General features: G+C 45.1%; 1 protein-coding gene across 11 annotated transcripts in view; it reads right to left on the reverse strand.

The window, feature by feature from the left end:
• The window catches only part of NLGN1 (neuroligin 1), a 692,408-nt gene that overhangs the window by 516,217 nt on the left and 154,254 nt on the right, over window positions 1-21,937 (reverse strand). For 6 of the 11 annotated variants that reach the window (XM_077348372.1, XM_077348374.1, XM_077348371.1 and 3 more), the window contains exons 2-3: window positions 17,085-17,925; window positions 16,532-16,591 (exon numbers count right to left, since the gene is read on the reverse strand). In XM_077348372.1, the coding sequence (XP_077204487.1) occupies window positions 16,532-16,591; window positions 17,085-17,577 (553 nt within the window). In that variant the 5' untranslated portion in view covers window positions 17,578-17,925. The remainder of the gene's footprint in view (window positions 1-16,531; window positions 16,592-17,084; window positions 17,926-21,937) is intronic. The other 5 variants (XM_077348378.1, XM_077348375.1, XM_077348376.1 and 2 more) reach the window with 1 other exon arrangement.

Genomic DNA, 21,937 nt, shown 5'->3' on the forward strand with positions numbered 1-21,937 from the left:
GCCATTCGGGCCCTGAAAATTCTGTTTCTCCTGTGCTCACACAAAGTTCTTCCTTCCTGGATGGAGGAGAATCAACTGCACTCAGACCTCCCTTTGACTCATCTGTCACAGGGTCCCTTTCCTCCCCTGCATGTGTGTAGAGCCAAATGGAAAGTTTCCTGGGTTATGAAGCCTTGAATCAAGTTTCACTTCTTTTGGACATCCCAGTGCAGGCCTGCAGTGACCAGATGTCTGTCTTCCCTGTCCCCAGACTGGGACCCCCAAATTGTGATTAAAAATGTGATATCAATCCTTTTCAGTCATTCCAATCATGTATGTAGGATGCCTGTCAACTGGACATAAGAGAATCATAGATCATAGAACCATAGAGTTGGAAAGGGCCATGCAGGCCATCTAGTCCAACCCCCTGCTTAACGCAGAAGTGTGTGCTACTCACCATTATTCCTGTATGCACGGTCACCATGTTGCATACTCGGGGGGGGGGGATGATGTGCATTTACCCCATGCACCCAATTTATATATAATTGGGTTTTTTCAGGGCGCCCCTCCCCTCGGCCAAGCTGTTTGCCCTGCCATGACCCCTGTGAAAAGGTCATTCAACCCCCAAAATGGTCCCGACCCCCAGGTTGAGATCCACTGGGCTAAATGAAGGCATTTTGATAAGATGATAAGATGACAAATTGGAACTCGAGACAAGGCTTCACAAATCTGGGAGACTTCAGTCATGGGCGAGGCGCACGGGGGACTGGAGACCATTCCAACAACATGAGTTTCTGCTCATCTAGGCAAGCCTCTGTTTGTGAAAACGCCTGAACGCTGGCAGATTTAGTGGGGAAGGGAAGCTTGTGAAGGACACGAAAAAAGCAAGTGAAAGGTTAAATACCTACCCTCTTGACCGTTGCTTTTCCCTATAAATCCCATCCTTGTTCTATTTAGCACTGCAGAAAGAACTGCAAGACTGCCATGCTTTGCCTTGTTCCATGCTGTGACAAACACATCAACCGCGGAATGCTATGCTTTGATCTCAGTGAGCTTAGAGTGGAAGAACCCTGCGTAAGATTGCACTGCAAAAGAGCTTGACTCTTGCACTTCCCACAGAATCAGGAGCTCAAGGTTAACATTTAGCTGCCCCTTTATTCTTCATACACTGCCTTCTACTAAGATAAGCAATGATGTTGACTTCAAAAAAAGGTCTTATGTCTTCCAGGAAGATGGATAATATTACCACCCTTTTCTAATTCATCAGTGCCATGTGCATCCGCCTACAGATGTTTTCCACTGGTTTTGGTAGGTAGCATATCTCTCAGGACACTCTTGCCAGTCATCCCAGGGCCTTCCGCTATCTCAGGCTCCTTGAGGGCTCCTTACTATGGACAGAAATAAGAGAGGAGAAGGGGTTCCGGCAGCCTTAGTCCTTTTCCTTCTTTAGACTAGCTTTCTCTCCCTGTCTGGCAGAGCCACTGGATATCTCCTGGCCAGCCAATGCAGCAGAGTCCTCTTTTATAGCACCACCCCCCTTCAATTCCTGCCTCCTGCTAATTCCCTTGCCCCCGCCCACCTTTCCCATAGGCTGCATAACGTGTCTGTCCCTGTAGCACAGATTCCATTGGCTCCCCCTGTGATTTCCCGCTGTCCGTCACTGCCGGTCTGGCCCACCTGAATTTCCGGACCCAGTAGACTTGCTAGTTTCTCCCAGCAGTGGTGCCAGCTGTGTTACTGAGATGGGCAGAACCCTGCCTTGCAGTAATGAGGCTAACCACAATGCTGAGATAAGTGGAGTCACACTTCACATCAACGAGAGTGGCAGCTTTGCCTACCCTCTTCCTACACTCTTCTGAGGGGTCTCCCGCTGGCAGGGGCCCAAGCCCCAGCTCTGGTGGTCCCAGCCCATACAATATCTCTATCCTAACATTCTCAATAGTTTTCAGCTAGTTTGTATGTTCAAGTTCTCATATATTAAGTCCTTTTCCTAGTAGAGAATGATGCAGTTTTTTATGTACAGGAGATTAGCTGAGCAAGGTCAGACTTTGGCCCCTCATAGGTTAAATTCTGATCTGAGACTTTTGACATAAAAACCTGTTCATAAAAAAAAAATTCTGTCATGCTCTATTAATAAAAGGACGTAATTGTTCTGGACCGTCCCAGCCCTAAGTGAAGGCTCTGGTCAGTATTTGCTTTGTATATTATATCTTTTTGTTGCCTTGCCTTCTGTCCAATGTTAGTATCCTGTTTGTACACTGTCCAATATGTATCCAATTTTAGAACTGACTTTAACCTGTCTTTTTCATTAATATTATTTTAACACTTTTGTAATACCCTGCAATAGTAAACAGCCGGTGCAAATGGAAACAAGCAAAGGCTGAACAGGACTGCCAACTTTTGTTTTAACATGTCTCTTCATAGGACTTGTTATTGTCTCACGTCATTTGGCTTGCTCATTTTTTCAAGGCCAAAGTAGACATTGTCATTTTCATGGAAGGCAGATTCCATATGGTGGCTCTCTATGCAGGGCTTGCCATGTGGATGCTCCAGTTTGTATGGAGCATATACATGACCGTACAGCAGAGGTAGTCAAACTGCGGCCCTCCAGATGTCCATGGACTACAATTCCCAGGAGCCCCTGCCATACAGGATATTCCAGGAAGCACCTACCACTGGGGAGAAACCGCTCACTACCATTACAGATCTTCCCTGTTCTTACAAAGGTCTTTATATTCTTCATACATCAATGCCGTCAATGTCGGCCCATAGCTGCATCATTATTAATTTAAATTATAGGTCTTGCACTAAATCTGACATGTTTTCAAGTCCAATATTAAGAAAAAAAACAAGGTATCAAAAACCCTAATCACTAAAATCAGTAAACAGATGACAGTAAATCCTTGCAAAGATATCTTATGGATACTTGACCAAATGGATACAGGAAGACCATTAGACTTATAGAAGGGGAGGGGATCAATGGATCAGTTTCAGGAATCTATTTTAGTTTCGTGGCCAAACCTGGAAAATCACTGACAGCTGAGCACAATCTCTGATTTAGAGTTGCAGCCTCCAGGGTGTAAACTGCACGGAGCTTTTATTCCAGCCCCAGATCGATTCAGTCCCTGCCCTCTACACAGAATGCGATTTCCGTTTGGATTTGGGGTGATTTTAATTTTCCTTCTGCAGCAAGAAGGATTGATTCGGAGTGACTCTACCTTTATTGTGCCATATCTCAGAGTGCTGAAAATCCTCAATATTCATTTGGGAAAGAAAGCTCCGTGGTAGAGAACCTCTGATAAGCCACACCTGGTCATGTGACACGCTTGCCTTAAAGGAGAAGCCCCTAATTTCTCTCAATTTCTGTCGGTCCTGGATTTTTCCTCCCTCCTCTGCCTTTTTCGATCCTCTCCCTCTCCCCTCCAAGAAAAGAAAGAGGCTCCCTGCCTGGCTCCTCTCCCCCCCCCTCCAAGAAAAGAAAGAGGCTTGGCTCCCCCCTCCCACCTTCTGAGCCTCCCTAACCACATGCAGAAGACTTTCCTGTTTCAATGGGGGGGGGGAGGAAGAATCAAGTTCAAAACAATTGGAATTCAACAGGATTGACAATGGAATAAAGAAAGTAAGTGCAGACTCTGCCCAGGGGCCACCTGGGGATCTCCCATTATCCCAAATTAATCACCAGATGACTGAGATCAGTTCCCCTGGAGAAAATGGCTTCCGTGGAAGGTGGACTCCATGGCAGTGTAGACCACTGAAGACTGGCCCCTCCCCAAACCCCTCCATCCCTCAAATATTCAGGTATTTTCCAACCCACAGCTGGCAAGCCCACTGATCATGGAGGAAGGCATCAGCAAGGGAATAGCGCTCTTCTCTGACTTCGTGCTCTAGCAGTGCAATACTAGACAGAGTGCCACCCTTCTGACAGCACCAAAGTCAATGAGCTTAGAAGGGTAAAACCCTCCTTAGCATCGCTTCTGTAAGTGGTTTGGAGTTTATAGCTTATCTTCACCCACATTAAAGTATGAGGATGCCAGATCTGGCCAATGTTTATCAAGGTGTTATGCGGGCGGGAATTTAAATGAGACGGTGAGACATACTAAGCCGAAAAGCAACATTATCAAAACATTACATGAGCTCCCGGCATGACAGTCAGGGAAGGTAACAGACCGTGACATATTCACCAGACCGTTTTGGCTAATGACAGCCTAACAAGAGGTGCCAAGAAATGTAAAAATCAACAGGGTGGTAAGCAGGCACTCTGCTACGAGGACGGCTAAATGGATTTTATGCTGCCTTTCATTGCTAGAAATACTAACCTTCGCATCAGATTTGCATTGAGGCCAAAGACTGTCCCATTTCTGCACCTTAAGTAATTGCTCTCTGTTTTATATCTGGTTTTTCATAAGAACGCAAGTCCGCCACACAAACTGACATCTCCACGTGTCCAGAACACTTGAGTGGAGTGTCAGACTGATCTCCTAATCCTCCAGTGTGATTAACAACACAGTTGTGTGTGTGTTTTCTTTTTCATGAGCAGCAGTACAACCGAGGTTCCGACTGAGCCCCTTGCCAAAGGAAATGGTATGCACAGGCCTCACTACCAAATAAGCATGTAGAGTAGCGATCCCCAACCTGTGGGCCGTGGACCACATGTGGTCCTTCGACTAATTGGAGGTGGGCCCCGAAGGACGCCTTCTCCCCCCACCCCCGGCCCTTTACTTCATCCCCCCCAGCCCTTTACAACACACTTCATTGTTGTGGCATGTCTGTATCTTATTTTGAAGGGATGTTTAAACATTACCATAGCGATCAGAGAGCGCTAGGGCAGTGGTTGAGAGTAGAGGAGTAAACTACCCCCCTCCCACCGGGCCTCAGTAAAAGGCATTGTGTGGTCCCCGGTGAGTGGTCCCCGGTGATAAAAAGGTTGGGGACCACTGATGTAGAGGACTGTGGCCACTGCCAGACTTCTATTTAGACCAGGGGTAGTCAAACTGCGGCCCTCCAGATGTCCATGGACTACAATTCCCATGAGCCCCTGCCAGCATTTGCTGGCAGAGGCTCATGGGAATTGTAGTCCATGGACATTTGGAGGGCCGCAGTTTCTGCCCCTGAATTTTAGACAATATGAACATCAGGAGAATTGTTTCTAAAAAGCTAAATGTAGTTTACTTAAAATCAGAAAACAGATCAGGTAATTGTACAGTTTGACTACTCTTAACAAGTTCAGATTCATATGTTAGAGAAATTGGTTTTCACAAAGTTTACATACATTTTGGAAAGGAAATACACTGGGTAGGACCCAAAAAGTGATTGAGTGACCAATGGCACCCTTTCACTCCTCCCCTCCCATCTATCATTTTTCACCATCCCTGCCCAGGAACCCTTCCCAATCTATCTTCATCCTCTTGCAAGAGCTCCCCGAGCCAAGAAGAAGAAGAAATCTGTTTTTTATACCGCTCTTTTCACTACCTAAAGGAGCCTCAAAGTGGTTTACAATCTCCTTTTATTCCTCTCCCCACAACAGACAAACTATGAGGTACGTGGGGCTGAGAGAGCTCTAAGATAACTGCTCTGTAAGAACAGGTCTAATAGGACTGTGGCTAGCCTCAGGTCACCCAGTTGGCTGCATATAAAGGACTGGGGAATCAAACCTGGTTCTCCAGATTAGAGTCTGCTGCTCTTTAACCACTACACCTCACTGGCTGACATTACAACGCCGACTTTAAAGACTCCCGCGGCATGAGGAGGGAAGGAACATGAGCTAGTAACTTGACAGCCAGTGTGGTGTAGTGGTTAAGAGTGTCGGACTAGAACCCAGGTTCAAATCCCCACTTGTGTCATGGGTGACCTTGGGCCAGTCACGCTCAGCCTAACCTATTTTACACGACTGTTGAGAGAATAAAATGGAGGAGAAGGAAATGACGTGGAAAGGGCAGTCAAGTCGCAGCTTCAAGTACAAGTGGAGCAGAGCATATGCACACGCATTGATCTCTGTCCATAAAGGAAATGATCACAGAACCATCCCTGCATGCATGGTCCATCTCAGACCATGAAGAGACTGTATTCTGTCTTCATCTCAAACCTCACCCTGTGTGCCTTCACCTATAAAGGAGATGTAGTTAACCATGAGAGGAAGGTTTTGACAGTGGTGTTGCCCCATCTGTGGAATATTCTCCCCCTGGCATGTGCTCTATGGTCTTTGGGTGGGAAGCACCATGAAGTCAAAGCCAACTAATTCCGTGAAGGTTCAAGGGGGTGGCAGGTTACAGTGGATGAGCAATAGGGTTGTGAGTGTCCTCCATACTGCAGGGGGTTGAACTAGATGACCCATGAGGCCCCATCCAATTCTATGATTCTATGATTCTATGAATCTATTATTCTAATGAAAGCCCTGTAGGGTTTTCAAGGTCAGAGATGAGCAGAGATGGGTTGTCAGGGCCTGTCTCTAGCAACCCTGGATTTCCTTGGTGGCTCACCATTCAGATCTAGCCAAGACTGACCTTGCTTAACAGATAGGATTTGATGAAATTAGGCTAGCCAGAGGCACCCAAATCAGGGCCTGCTGTCTCTTATGCACCAGATAAAGATGATTTCCTTGGCCCAGGGTTTTTGTTAAGTGTTTCTTCTGGTTGTCTTACCACTGACTGCTCTGCAGATTACCCACGCCCATTTAATGTAACTGGCCACAATATTCTTTTTGTTCGTCTCACAGGGGAGCCCTAAGCAGAGTTATACCCTTCTTAGACCACTGAGAGCAATCAACAGGAGGGCATAACTATGCTTTGGATTGGACAGCCAGCCTTTCGGTTCAGTCTTCTTGCTGGATGGATGTGGTGGTCTTTACTGTTGCTTTCTAATGCTGGTTTTAGGTTCTTTTATGATTCCATGTGGTTTAAAACAACTCAAGTGTGGACTGTTGGTTGTTCTATTACAGGGGGTGTCCAAACTGTGGCTCTTTAGAGGTCCATGGACTACAATTACCATGGGCCCCTGCCAGCATGTAATAGAGTGACCAGCAGTCCACACGTGGTAATTGCAGCCCATGGGCATCTGGAGAATCGCAGTTTGGACACCCCTGCTCTATTATTTATATTGTTAAAATGAAAAAAAAAATTAAATTGGCCAGCTGTTCCTTGCAACAGAAGAGCAGGTTGCATCAGGATGCAGGGCCACCAGCTCGTGAAAGAGTTCCAGCCCTGCTCTATCTACACTCGCCCCTTGCTGTAGCAAATGGTTGGCAGATTCCTGCTTCACAGTTCACACTCTTGACGTGGGTCTGAATAATTAATTATTTTGGCCGAATGTTGTCTGGAATCCAAGCCGTGAAGTAGACACAGGAGAGAAATGAAAAACCGTGTTTCTGCCAGCCATCCAAGGGGAGGAGATCTTTTGAGTTTATGAACTAGATCCTGAATATATTTGTATAATAGCGCTGTGATAAGGATGTAACTGTCAGAACTATCGGCGTGATAATTTTTGATGATGGCCTTTCTCTGTGGCGACGCCCCCGCATTTATTTTCTATCGTTGTGGTTTGATGTACGTCTGATGCACAGCAGCCGGGACTGTATAAATGAAGTGGTGTTAGCCTTTGACTAGCTAATATCTTTCTGCTTCTTTTTCAAATATCCTGGATATTCCACCCATCATGACAAAGTATCCCAATGCCGGTTCATTTCTCGTGACCACTTGCATGGAACGCTGCCCCGTGCTCTCCCATTGCACACACAACTGAAAAACTGCCTCCAAACACGGTGCTATTACTAACTTGAGTCTTACCAGAAACCACAAGCACATACAGCCTCGATACTAATCCTAATTCTGGTTGTCCTTTATTCTCTTGCTCTTCCTTGCTTTCCCTCATTTGCACTCATTAGATGCTCAGTTCGGACGTAGCATGAAATCATGCTTTCTTTTAACAGGGGTTTGTTTGAGACACGGTTATTCAGCTTGCAGGTGAGCATTCAGATCCTGGTTTCCTTTGAGAAAGGAGGGTTTCATCCTTTTTGATGGTTTCTCCAGATACCCAGAGAGAATCTGCTGGTATCTTAGCCGGCACTGCAGCAAGCGGAACACCAAGGAACCCAACTGCTTTTCTCAGCTTTTTTACTGTTTTGAGAAACTCCAGAAGATCATTCGGAATAGGGTTGGGAAACAGAGCTATGTACACGCCCGCCCAGGGCCCCTCCCCTTCTCACCTCCTCCTGGTCCATCACTGGCCGTTGGGGGAGGGGGTCAACATGTGATATATATGGTCATATCACCTGATAAATGTTTAACATATTAATTATTATATATATAAAATTTTAATTAACTCCCACCCATTCAGGAAACCCTTCATGAAAGCTTGGGCTAAAATTTCCACATGAATCACATGAAATGATACTGAAGACCAACTATGGTTAATAAATTAACTCCAAACCGGATAACAGTTTGGCAGACAGTAACAGAGCTATCCTAGGCTCAGTTACATCCTTATAAACTTATTGACTTAGGGGGAGATCCCTAGGTCCCATCTGGAGGCTGGCACCTCTACTCAGAAGGGTGTAACTCTACTTGACTGAACTGTAAATAACCACAGATAGTTGAGTGACCCATATTCATGGCTAGTTTTAATTAAGCCACAATTTCATGCAGGGTTTCCCACTCTGGATTGGGAAATTCTTGAAGATTTGGTTGTACGAACTGGAAAGGTAAGGGGAGGCAGGGACCTCAGTGGGGTAATGTTATAGGGTCCACCCACCACAGAAGCAAATTTATCCAAGGAAACTGATCTTGTTAGGTAATTGGAATTCCAGATCTCCAGGTTGTACCTGGAGGTTGGCAAGCCCAGGTTCATAAGCGGAACGTGAGCTATAATATATTTAAGGAGCACCTATTTATAACTTCAGAAGAACAGCACCAAACTTTTAACAGAATGAGTACCATTTTATGGGTTACTCTTATAAACATAAGGAGCTACCTCGTACCAAGTCCATCCCAGATCCATGTAGCCCAGCATCGTCAGCCAACTGGGATTAACTCGCTAAGGCAGCCTTCAACCTTTTGCCCACAAAGGAGCCCCTGAAATATTGTTCAGGTTTCAAGGGGCCCCAGAACTGAACCAGAAGTGGTATCACCTGGCCACGCCTCCCTGCGATGCCCAAGGAAGACTGAAGGGGAGAGAAAAATGGGAGTTTGAAGCAGGAGTCCAGACTCCACCCCTTTTCCCAGGTGCAGTACCCACGCACAAACACCACCCCCAGGTAAATGGAAGCGGTCAGTTCCCGGCTTTTCTGCAATGCCAGGAACAGCTTGTTGGTGAATCCATTAAGGCAGCATATAGGGGTACAGCCCTGGTTCGGAATCCCTGCCCTAGGGTGTCAGGCAGAAAAGTCTTTGCCGACAACTGCCACTTGGGCCTTTAACAAGCATGAGGCCCAGCTCATTCCCAAGAAAACAGGACTGAGGAAGTCTTCTGCTTGAGACTAGACACAGCTATCAATAAGCATGGCCAATACCAGAGAGGGTAGACAACCATTCAGTTCAGAGTTCAGCCCTTTCCTCACTCACAGCCCCAAATGCTCAATGCTGCCCACGTGAAATCTCTACATGTATACACAAAATAACACAGACAGGGTCGTTTGCAATTGTTAAGGCCAAAGCATGTCGTAGAAGAAGAAGAAGAAGAAGAAGAAGAAGAAGAAGAAGAAGAAGAAGAAGAAGAAGAAGAAGAAGAAGAAGAAGAAGAAGAAGAAGAAGACTTGGTTCTTATATGCCGCTTTTCCCTACCCGAAGGAGGCTCAAAGCGGCTTACAGTTGCCTTCCCTTTCCTCTCCCCACAACAAACACCCTGTGGGGTGGGTGAGGCTGAGAGAGCCCTGATATCACTGCTCGGTCAGAGCAGTTTTATCAGTGCTGTGGCAAGCCCAAGGCTCCCCAGCTGGTTGCATGTGGGGGAGTGCAGAATCGAACCTGGCATGCCAGATTAGAAGTCCACACTCCTAACCACTACACCAAACTGGCTCGTACAAGGAGCCCTTCTGGATCAGACCAGAGGTCTATCTAGTCCAACCTCCTGTCTTGCACAGTGGCCAAGCAGACTCTGAGCAAACTTCAGTGAATCTTCAGCCTGAAAAGGGGTCAGGGATAATAGATAGGCTTACCGGGGGTGGGGGGTGGGGGGAATCAACTCCAGAAGAAGAGGGGAAACACTAATGAGGGCAAGCTATTTTGGGGGAAATTAATGCATAATCTTTTTCGTCATGCTTTGTCTTAAAACCAAAGTTGAAAGAAGGGGTTGTAATGATCCTTTAATACTCTGTCCTACATTTTGTAAACAAAATCGCGAAGCAAAAGGATCTTCGTAATTACAGTGTGGTTGCAACAAGCAACTTCGTTCCCTGCCCTCTCGATGCAATGACTGGCAGATGAAGGGGTGGGGCCTTTCACCTGGCAAAACCCATACCTGCAGGCATCACTATTCATGTCACCGAGGAGGGGGGCAGTTTTGCACAGTTCAGTGAAACTGGCTGCCCGTTGAAAGAAAACTGGAGAACTCTTGCAGGCAATGGAATGGCATCTGGAGTTAATGCAAAGGATTAGGGGACTGGTCTGTAATTCCATTTTCCTCTTAGCTTCCCAGATTTCATGGGACTGGATATGACCCTTATTTGGTTCAGGACCAGATAGCAGAAGAGGGTTGTGTCTGGGATTTGGAAGCCATCGGATTCCCAACTTCTTCCAGACAGAAAATGTGAAGCTAGAACATTAGAAGATAACTTCTAGCTTCTGCCTGATGACATCTGTCAGATTGTCCTACCAAAAGGAAGTTTCTCCTCATGTTCAGCTGAAAGCTACCTTCTTATACCCTGAAGTCCATCAGTTCTGATTTTCTGTTCTGAAGAGCAAATCGTTGTCATGTTCTGTGTGGCAGTCATCCAGGTATGTATGACAGAAGACTGTTATGTATGTAATAGAAGACTGTTATCAAGTCTATGATAAGGGAGGCAGCATGGTATAGCCTGATCTAGTCAGATCTCAGAACCTAAGCAAAGTTGGTACTTGGAAGGGAAATCACAGAAGAAGACTCTGCAGAAGAAGGCAATGGCCAACCCCTGTCTGCTTCTCCCTTGCCTTGAGAGCCCCTTGCTGGGGGAAGCTAAGCAGGGTCTACATTTGAATGGAGACCACCAAGGAAGGCTCTGCAGAGAAAAGCAATGGCCAACCCCTTCTGCTTCTCCCTTGTCTTGAAAGCCCCTTGCTGGGGTCGCTGTAAGTTGGTTGTGAATTGAGTCTATCCTCTGTTCCTTTTTCCACTCAGGGGTGTGGGGCAAGGGTAACTTATGAAAGGAAATGTTGTCAAAGAGAAGTCCTTCTGTTCTAAGTTCAAAGGCTGATAACCTTCCGGGCAGCATGCCCCCTCCTTTTCAGCCTTCTCATTCCCCAGTTGCTTTGGGACATTTCTTTTTCTGAAAGAGAGAGCCTGCTAGACTTTGTACATTTAAAAGAGATGGAACCCTGCATCTTTATTTATGACTATGTAAAATAAATGTCTAGTAATAGAAAGCAAAAGTCACTCAGCTAATTACACATGCTTGATGAACAGCATAACAACAGCCATTGCTGCCCTGCACGTTGCTCAAAGCATGTAAATAACTGCAGTTATTGTCATATGAAGGAGGTGCGGGAACACAAGATAGTGTTATGCAGAGGAACACCCTAATTTCCCCTGGTGCACATCAATTTGGGGCTCCGACTTCTAGGGTTGCAATGAATCACTTCTTCAGAACAACAGATGTAAAAGGAAGACCTTAATATACATTTTTCAGAAATGTTCAATGCAGTCCTAGGCATGTGTTCTCAAAATTAAATATTACTGGGTTCAGTGCAATTTACTGCCTACTGAGTGTGTTTAGGGCTATACTAATAATCCATTAATTTTTTTGGTGGGGGGGTAAATGTCCATCAAAAATAGACCTATTGGTTTTTGCAGCCAGCTTGGTGTCATGGTTAGGAGATCGGACTTCTAATCTGGCGAGCCGGGTTTGAATCTGAACTCCCCCACATGCAACCAGCGGGGTGGCCTTGGGCTCGCCACGGAACTGATAAAGCTGTTCTGGCTGAGCAGTGATATCAGGGCTCTCTCAGCCTCACCCACCTCACAGGGTGTCTGTTGTGGGGAGAGGAATGGGAAGGCGAACGTAAGTCACTTTGAAACTCCTTCTGGTAGAGAAAAGCAGCATATAAGATCCAACTCTTCTTCTTCAGTAATATCAGGGCTCCCTCAGCCTCACCTCCCTCACATGGTGTCTGTTGTGGGGAGAGGAAAGGGAAGGCGAATATAAACCGCTTTGAGACGCCTTTGGTTAGAGAAAAGCGGCCGATAAGAACCAACTCTTCTTCTTCTAAATCCTGCCTTGTGGAACACTCTGCTGAATGAGATCATGCCTTGTAGGGTGTTAAACATCTCTGTAGTTCTTGTAAGACAGAGATGATCGTTGAGGCCTGAAGATGACATTTGACACCTGCTCACTTCTCCGCAATCCACCCAAGCCTCACTGATGATCGCATTTAGAGCCCCCCTTTCCATTCCTCAGGATGGGGGTGGATTATGCCGATGAGTGCTACTGTCTGTTTGAACTCATGTTGAACTGAATTTTAAATTTTATATTATTTATTCTATTATGCATTGTACTGCATTTTACTCTCCTATGAGCCACCCAAACCAAAATGGTTCCTATGTATAAGGGTTAGACTGAGTTCAGACCAGAGGTCAGAAATTGTGGTTGCCAAGACCAGGGCGGGAAATTCCTGAAGAATTAAAGCAATGAAACCAAAGGAGGGAAGGGATCTCGGCAGGTTACAATGCCAGTTTAGGGACATGGTGCCGTGGACACAACATTATGGATTTAATTACTCCTTTAGAGCAATGGGAATCTGAGTAATTTTCTCAGGGTTTGGGGCGATTCATCCTTTTTTGGCATAGAGTTAGTAACATCACGTCAATACCTGGGAACTGACATGCATGAACGGCTTTTACAGATTTTATTTTTCATTTTCTCTATGGACAATATTTCCCCTAAGGACTTGAACACCCCTTGGGACTTTAATTTTCAGTATTTTGCCATTGGAACCTGCATGCATTCAGTGCATGCCCTTTAATTACACTAATGAGTTGCACCTGGAATGCACCTGTTCATTAGCACAGGGCATGAAATAGGCACAGTCTAAAGATTGAGCCGAGAGCCTGAATCTTGAAACAGAGTTACAGCCAGAATGTCATCCGGTAAGCAAAGAGTGGAAGACACATCCTCAGAATCTGAGCAGAAAGGCCCAACTTGGCCTGAGGCCCGTAGAATAACATCGGAAATAAGGTGGGTTTTTATTGGTGAGGTAGGAGTTTGCAGGGTACATCTGCCTAAAAAAGAAAATCTCTACCCATTTGCCACCCACATGATCTCTGAAGGCACAGAAAGTCAGAGAAGGATCTCCCAAAGTTGACCTCAAAAGATTAACATTCAACAGTAAAATCATGGCTTTAAAGTTTCCACGTTGACCGACTGAATGCTTTCCTCTCCCCAACCATCATGCTTATAAACTTCCACCAGAGAAAACAGAAGTGATAGGTAATTTCAATGAGCTCATTCCCTACTACATTCTTAAGCAAGGTCTAAATCATGTTTTGTTTTGTTTTCTGAAAGTGTGCTTTGTCCCTAAATAGATTCTTTTTCACCCAGGGCCTGTAAATTACCAAAGAAATGAGTGCTGCCATGATCCTTTAAGAACTCGAGATCAGAAGATCATTTAACTTGAAGGAGAAACATAAATAAAGAGAAGTACACAAGATAGGAATCAGCAAGCATTGTCAAAAACATCTTTTGAAATGTCCCTGTCCTATCGGTGAAGAATGAATCATAGGTAATGGAATTAGTAATAGCAGAAATAAGTAATTCACAGATATGCAGTGCAATCGTAAAAGGAGTTGCTTTCTTCCATCCATAACCTCCATTGGTCTTTGAAGGATAACTAATATAGCATTATTTGCCTCCAACACTTAGTATACATACTCAGGAGATAAACTGGTAGGGTTGCCAGCTCTGGGTTGGGAAATACCTGGAGACTTTGGGGGTGGAACCTGGAGTGGGAAAGATTTGGGACAGGGAAGGACCTCTATGGAGGATAATGCCACGAAGTTCATCCTCCAAAGTAACCATTTCCTCCTACCTGAGGACTGGTGTTCTAATAAATGGGGTTTACCTCTGAGTAAACACTGAACTGGGCTGCAATACATTGAACTGGGCTGCAAGATGTCAAGAATATTAGAAATATTGCAAGCAAATGACTATATAATTCTGCCAGGGTATAAGCTTTCAAGACGCACAAAAGCTCCTACCCTGCCACAAACTTTTTCATCTTGAAGGGGCTATCAGACTCTTCCTCTTTTCTACTGCCAAAGATGGACTAATATGACTAACCAGCTTAATATAATTCTGGTACTTAAGAAATAAAATGTATTCTCTATATAGACTCTATATTCTCTAGATAAAGTCCTTGAGAAAAATTAGCACTGAACAAAAATTAAAAAAAACATAGATGGATGCTTACTTTCAGTGGACTGGGTAACATCTTACCAGCTTTTTCCATAAGAACATGCTAGAGAGGTCCTCATCCTTGAAAAGTCCATGTTGATAATCATGGTACATTTGCCAATGCCCAGGTGGAATGTGGAGATCTCCCGGAATTTCAGCTGATCTCAGTCCACGGAGATCAGGTTCTCCGGAGGAAACGGCTACATTGGATTGTGGTGCTTTACTCCAGCGGTAGTCAACCTGTGGTCCTCCAGATGTTCATGGACTACAATTCCCATAAGCCCCTGCCAGGAAAGGCTGGCAGGGGCTCATTGGAATTGTAGTCCTTGAACATCTGGAGGACCGCAGGTTGACTACCCCTGCTTTACTCTACTGGAGCTCCTCACTTCTCCAACATGTACTCTCCCGACACTCCGCAACCAAAGTCTCCTGGGATTTCCTATCTGAAGCTAGCCACTCTAGATCATGGGACCCTGACAGCCCAAAACTAGAAGGGGAAATCAGGTTAGAATGTTCCTCCTCCATGCATGAATGGAAGAAATGGTTAGGTACGATCCATTAAACTGCAAGATAAAGGTATCCCCCTGTGCAAGCACCGGGTCATGTCTGACCCTTGGGGTGACGCCCTCCAGCGTTTTCATGGCAGACTCAATACGGGGTGGTTTGCCAGTGCCTTCCCCAGTCATTACCGTTTACCCCCCAGCAAGCTGGGTACTCATTTTACCGACCTCGGAAGGATGGAAGGCTGAGTCAACCTTGAGCCGGCTGCTGGGATTGAACTCCCAGCCTCATGGGCAAAGCTTTCAGACGGCTGCCTTACCACTCTGCGCCACAAGAGGCTCTTAAAACTTTATATTAGTCAGTACTGTGGATTGCAACTGCATCTTCTCAGTGGGTATACAGATGATATTCATTCCCTTCTAGTGTCCATCTATCCACGTGCCACAATAGAACAGGGCTGATACCAATTCCCCTTTCAGCTGCAATCCAGGAAAAATTAATCTCCTTGAATTTCAGGACCCAAATTTATCCTTTGGTTCTGGATGCTGACTTTCATATCCCAAAGTGGAACTGACAAAGAATATATATTCTTCCTAATTTGAAATCCCAAATCTGCACAGCAACTCTGGAACAAACGTTCAAAAATCTGTAATACTCCTTTGCAAGTGAAAATTATTTGCACAAGTGAGGCGTCCCAGTCTTAGAAAGCATGTCTACTCAGAAGTAAGTCCCATTTTATTCAACATGGCTTACTCCCAAGAAAATGCTCCTAGGATTGCAGCCTCACCTTAGTTTCCCATGTCTCCCATATTTAAATAGCATTAGTAGTAATAGAAGATCTTCATACAGTGTTACGTGCATTGTGTTGGAGCTAGAAAAATACTACTTTTAAAAAGAAAACACACTAGTAACTACACATAATCCCAATATAAGGTTGGGATTTTTTCTCCCCAATGGGGAAAACCCCTGTTCTTTCACCATTTAACTAGCTAATCATACAAATAAATAAAAGCATTTATGGTACACTACGATGAGACTTCCGTTCCATTGCTGGGGTGGGGGTATCATAGTATTTTGCATGGACTTGAAATGCTACTGTGCATTCAAACTTGCGGTAAAACATGCCCTCAATGAATCCACATATGAAAAAAGCACAAACCACAGTCCACATCTCTCAAGAGTCAACCCATCCTACAAAGAAGGGGGGGGGAACCCTCTCTAATTGGCCTATACAAAACAGCAGTGAACGGAGAGCTATTCATCCAGTCTTTAGGCTTCAACGGGGGAAGGAAAGGTTATCCTCTCAATCATCTGCTTTCAAAGGACTATCTCCTGCTTAAACTGGCTTCCAAGCCATTTCTTCCACCTGCACTTCAATCATCAACAAAGCAGCCTGATTTTCTTTTACAGATGTGCTCTTCCTCTGTAGGCTCTTAATGTTTTTCCAACCCAGATTTCATTTGGTGTCCACTTTATACATACCTCCTTTTCTACAAATTTTCTTGCCGGGTTTTCTGGCACATTCCTTGGATATTCTTTTGACTGAAAAATGAATAGAAGACTAGAAAATAACATGGAGCTCCGTCACACACAGTAGGAGCATGCAATTCCACTAGCTAACTTCAAGATGGCCTTCTTTATTTTGCTTATTTTATTTCTCGGGTTAGGTGTGGAAGAGTCCCAACTGCGTATTTTTGCCTACCCATGCAATGGTTCGAGGCGTTGATGCATCTCTCCCAGGACTCAATGAGAGGGAATGAGAATTAGGTACCAACTTTGACCTAAAAATACACGTGCTGAAGGACAAAATAAATGCATCTAGGCAAGAGAAGAAGGAAGGGCGTAGAAGCTAAGAACCAAGGCATACATAGAAAAGCCACATGCATATATGTGAAAAGGAAAGGAAAAGAGAGAGCTGGCATGCAGACAAGAAAGCCGTGCTGGCTACCAGTACACATGAATTAAGAGTAAAAAACTTCCAAGAGGAATGTAAAAGAAAAGAAAATTCTCCTTGCTTTCCCTGCAAATCACTCACCATCTTCAGTCGGGACATATATATTTAAATACAGGCAGTCTTCGTTCTGATCTTGTACGTAGGTTGAAACTATATCCAAGTTATTAGTAAACCAGACGGGAAGCATGACTTCGGGTAACCGGCCCTCTATAATGTTCTGGGGACACACCGGGGCAAACTGTGTTGCATTTTTGATATCTGGCCAGGGAGATGGTGGTTCGGGAGGTTGAAATCGGCGCTCCCCGATGGGCGGGGCAGCATAAGGAACTCCAAGGAACTGGATGACCGGTCCCAAAATCTCATTGTTTAATTCCTTCTTCATCCCTCTGACCTTGCCAAAGCTTGTCGTCACCACTGGGTCCGTATCATCCAATTTTTGTGAGGACACGGCGGCAGCGTGAAGCAAGAAACCAAGTATGCAAAAAGTGAACGTGGCATCCAAGCTCACGTGCAAGAGGCGAACGAGTATGGCTCTCCACACGCAGTTCAGCCACATAGATCTTGGGAAGGCCATGGTCCCACATCAGTTGTCTCACAATGGCCAACACAAATATTATTTGTATATCCACTTGATGGGGAGGGGAGGAGGGTGAGTCAGAACTCTCTTCAGGGGGGCCAGGGAGATGAAATGGACCGAGCCTCCAGGACTTGAGCACGTCAGAAGGCTCACAAACGGTTCTTCACACAACAAGCACCTCCCATCGATTTCATTCTCTTGGAGGTCTCATCTTCACTCACCCCTATTTATCCAATGGCATTCTATTGGCAAAACTGTTTTCCATAGTAGCAATATGAAGAGAGCATCCATTTATTGTAGATTCCCCACTTATAAATCAATCCCAGTTAGCTGCAGGTCTATATCCTGGAGAAAAATGAAAAAACAAATCATTAGTATGAAAGAGCTAATCTGGGCAGAATAATAACTCAGTGTTTTACAAATTACTGAACGTACATTAATAGTTTCTGAAGCAGCGCGAGTAAAATACTACAATGCACAGTTTATGGCTCTGGGAGATGACAGGCCAAATAAAATGTGATCGGCTGATGATGTCACCTGCTGAGTTGGCACATGCATCAGTGAAATGCACATGATGGAGTGCAAGCCCAGGGATTCAAAGGCTGCATGAAATGTGCTTTAATGTTGTATTTTTATTTGCCTCAAAAGGGCTTGCAATCAATTTTAAACTTGTTACCAGAGGCCAATTTAATAAGAACCACAAATCAATTATAATTTTATACTACTTTAAAATATGCAGTAAATACAAGATGAACTGCAGATTTCCAGGGAAAGAAGGAGACCCAGTGACCCGGGGAGCATTCTGAGGCTGTCAAGAAAAGAGGCATGGATGCATTCTTTTCTCCGGGTAGCTGCCTCAGGCCAGTACAGTTACATCCTAAGCAAAGAGACGCCCTTCTAAATCCACCGCAGCCTATTCAGAGTCTCTTAAACCACGACTATACAACTGAGTACAGAATGAATGCGATGTAACTCAATGTACATTCTAACATGCTCATGGTAGCATTAATCTCTCCCTCCCTCCTTCTCTCTCTCTCGTACAGAGAGAGAGAGCTGCAAAACAGGTCAAATCACACCATTATAAAGACACAAAATAGGCCTTTGAGAATATAGTGGAATCCTAAGCAAAGTGACATCCTTCTTAACCCACAGAGAGTCTTAAACCTTGATTGTCAACTGAGTAAAGAATGAATCCAATGTAGCTCAACACACATTCCAATATGTTCATGGAAGTTTAATCTCCCTCCCTCTGTCCCCCCCCTCTCCCCCCTCTCTCTCACACACACACACACACAGAGCTGCAAGTCAGGTCAAACCACACCATTACAAACACACACAATAGACCTTTGAGAACAGACTGCAATGTATGTACTAGGAATGTGATAGGCATGGAGCCACAAAATCAGATCTCTTTGGAGTCCAGATTATCATTATTATGGCTAACCTAACTCCTGGCTAGTTTTTAATCTTTTGGAAGGGTGTGCCTTTTAAACCAGCATAGCTGATTCCCCCACACTAGGTACTTCTTCACACATATGCAGCAGGGAGCATTAAGCTCCTGCTGCACCTTTTTGCTCTGCTTCCCCCCTTCAGAAGCAAGCCATTCCTTTCCCACTGAATCAAGGGGAAGAGAGCTTTCAGCCATAGTACCTCAGTCCCTGCCCAGCAAGACAGAACTAGTTACTTTCTGCTTGAGAATCGTCCATCAAAGGAGAAGGCAAGGTAGTTACTGTCTTAACAACTATCTCATGAGTTTTTAATCAGATTCAACACATAACTTGCCAGCTTGGAATGATGCAATGAGATTATTGGCTTGCCAATATGGAACGGAGAAGTTAGTAGTGCCACCCACTCATCAGTGACATTTGAAGCAGCTGGACAATTGAACCCAGGGTGCGGATTCTTCATAATACGGCCATGCTGTCCATGTGACGTAATGTTTACATTATGTCAGTCACTCTCATCTCTTTCCATGCTTTCGTGCAAGATTTGCCAAGCCATTGCTGCTCAGTGTCTTCACAAGGAGATGCCCACCCTATTTCCTGCCCATCTGTGAATTCTGCTTTCTTCCTCTCATGAAGCTTTCCCCAAAACTTCTGGCCTCCCCTGATCCACTTCTTCTCTGTATGGTTTCTAAGCCTCCATCATTCCATGGGGCGATGTATATAATGAGGCCTGATTCCGAGCAGTGGGGCAGCTAAATTCAAGTCCAGCAGCACCTTAGAGACCTACAAGATTTGGGGAGGGAGAATAGAAGCTTTCAAGAGTCATAGCTCCCTGCATCAAATGTCCTTTAGCTCGCAAAAGTTTAGAAGCTAAAATGACTAAAATGAAGCTTTCATGCTTTTGAGAAGACAGGACAATTTGTATCATTTTTATTTTTTATTTATTTATTTATTTGGATTTCTATACTGCACTTCCCTATGGCTCTGGGCGGTTTACATTAAACATTGTGGAATACTTACATAGAATATTATAAGATAATGGTAAAGGTATCCCCTGTGCAAGCACTGGGTCATGTCTGACCCTTGGGATGACGCCCTTTAACATTTTCATGGCAGACTCAATACGGGATGGTTTGCCAGTGCCTTCCCCAGTCATTACCGTTTACCCCCCAGCAAGCTGGGTGCTCATTTTATTATAATAATACTATAAATAACAATCATAATGTAACATGGCATAACACAATCATAACTTAACATGAAACCCAGAACCGTGTTTTAACAATGGAAAGTGATTTTTAATAGAACAACAATGACAATCCTTGGGCAGGTCTGATTTGTCAGTCGTGGAAGGGCATCTGGGGGGGGGGGAAACCAGCATATGTTAGATGTTTCAGTCAGTCGGCCTCACGCAAATGCCTGGTGGGGGAGCTCCCTTTTGCAGGACCTGCAGAATTGTGGAAGGTCGGGCAGGGCTCTGATTTCCTCAGGGAGCTCATTCCACCAGGTGGGGGCCAGGACCAAAAAGGCTCTGGCCCTTGTTGAGGACCGACGTGCTTCTTTGGGGCCAGGTATCTGCAGACAGTTGGAGGTGGCGGAACGTAAAGCTCTTTTGGGGGTGTAGGCAGGGAGGTGGTCTCTCAGATACACTGGGCCCAGACCGCGTATGGCCTTGAAGGTGATTAAAAAGATAAAGGTATCCCCTGTGCAAGCACCAGGTCATGTCTGACCCTTGGGGTGACGCCCCCTAGCGTTTTCATGGCAGACTCAATACGGGGTGGTTTGCCAGTGCCTTCCCCAGTCATTACCGTTTAGCCCCCAGCAAACAAGCTGGGTGCTCATTTTACCGACCTCGGAAGGATGGAAGGCTGAGTCAACCTTGAGCTGGCTGCTGGGGTAGAACTCCCAGCCTCATGGGCAGAGCTTCAGACTGTATGTCTGCTGCCTTACCACTCTGCGCCACAAGAGGCTCATTGAAGGTGATTACCAGAACCTTAAACTTAAATAATGCTAGGAAAAGTTGTAGGCACCAGGAAAAGAGGAAGAGCCAACATGGGATGGATTAGCTGAATAAAGGATGCCATGGTCTTCAGTTTGCAAGACCAAAGCAAGATAGCCATCAGACAGTAGAGTACAGTACTGAAGAGTCATCACACCAATCTGTCATTTTCTCAAGGGAACTGATCTCTGTAGTATGAATGCCAGCTGTAATTCCACATCTCCAGGCTCTACCTGGAGGCTGGCAGTCCTATTTTACTCTGCAAACACCATAGAGCAGGGGTAGTCAACCTGTGGTCCTCCAGATGTTCATGGACTACAATTCCCATGAGCCCCTGCCAGCAAATGCTGGCAGGGGCTCATGGGAATTGTAGTCCGTGGACATCTGAGAGACCACAGGTTGACTACCCCTGCCATAGAGCATCCTTCATTAGTTGTTAATCACATTTCCCAACCCTACCTCACAATTACAGGTAAGAGAGCATGGCATTTCCCCTGATGCTATAAACTGTGTTTTGGGCCTTGAACAGTTTGCCTTTTTATCCAACTCTGACTTTTTTACAAAAGGGAAGTTAGCAGCTTCTAATGAGAATTCATGATATCATTTCCCTCCATTACATTTAAGATGTAATTCAAAAGATATTTGTTTAACTGTCCATCTTCATCGACTATTTAGCATACAAACAGAAGAAGGTAGATTCAAGTAAGTACCCATGTTGATCTGAAGGAGGAGGACCAAGAATGAGCCCAATGGCACCTTTAAGACCAACCAAGGTTTATTCAGGTTGCAAGTTTTCATGCACACAGCACCCTTCATCAGCAATGACATGGAAATTACCAGGACCCATTCCGCACACATAGGATAATGCACTTTCAATGTGCTTTGGCAGCTGGATTTTCCTGTGCGGAACAGGAAA

Source organism: Paroedura picta, chromosome 8, assembly GCF_049243985.1.
Source record: "Paroedura picta isolate Pp20150507F chromosome 8, Ppicta_v3.0, whole genome shotgun sequence".
NCBI classification, from domain to species: Eukaryota; Metazoa; Chordata; class Lepidosauria; order Squamata; family Gekkonidae; genus Paroedura; species Paroedura picta.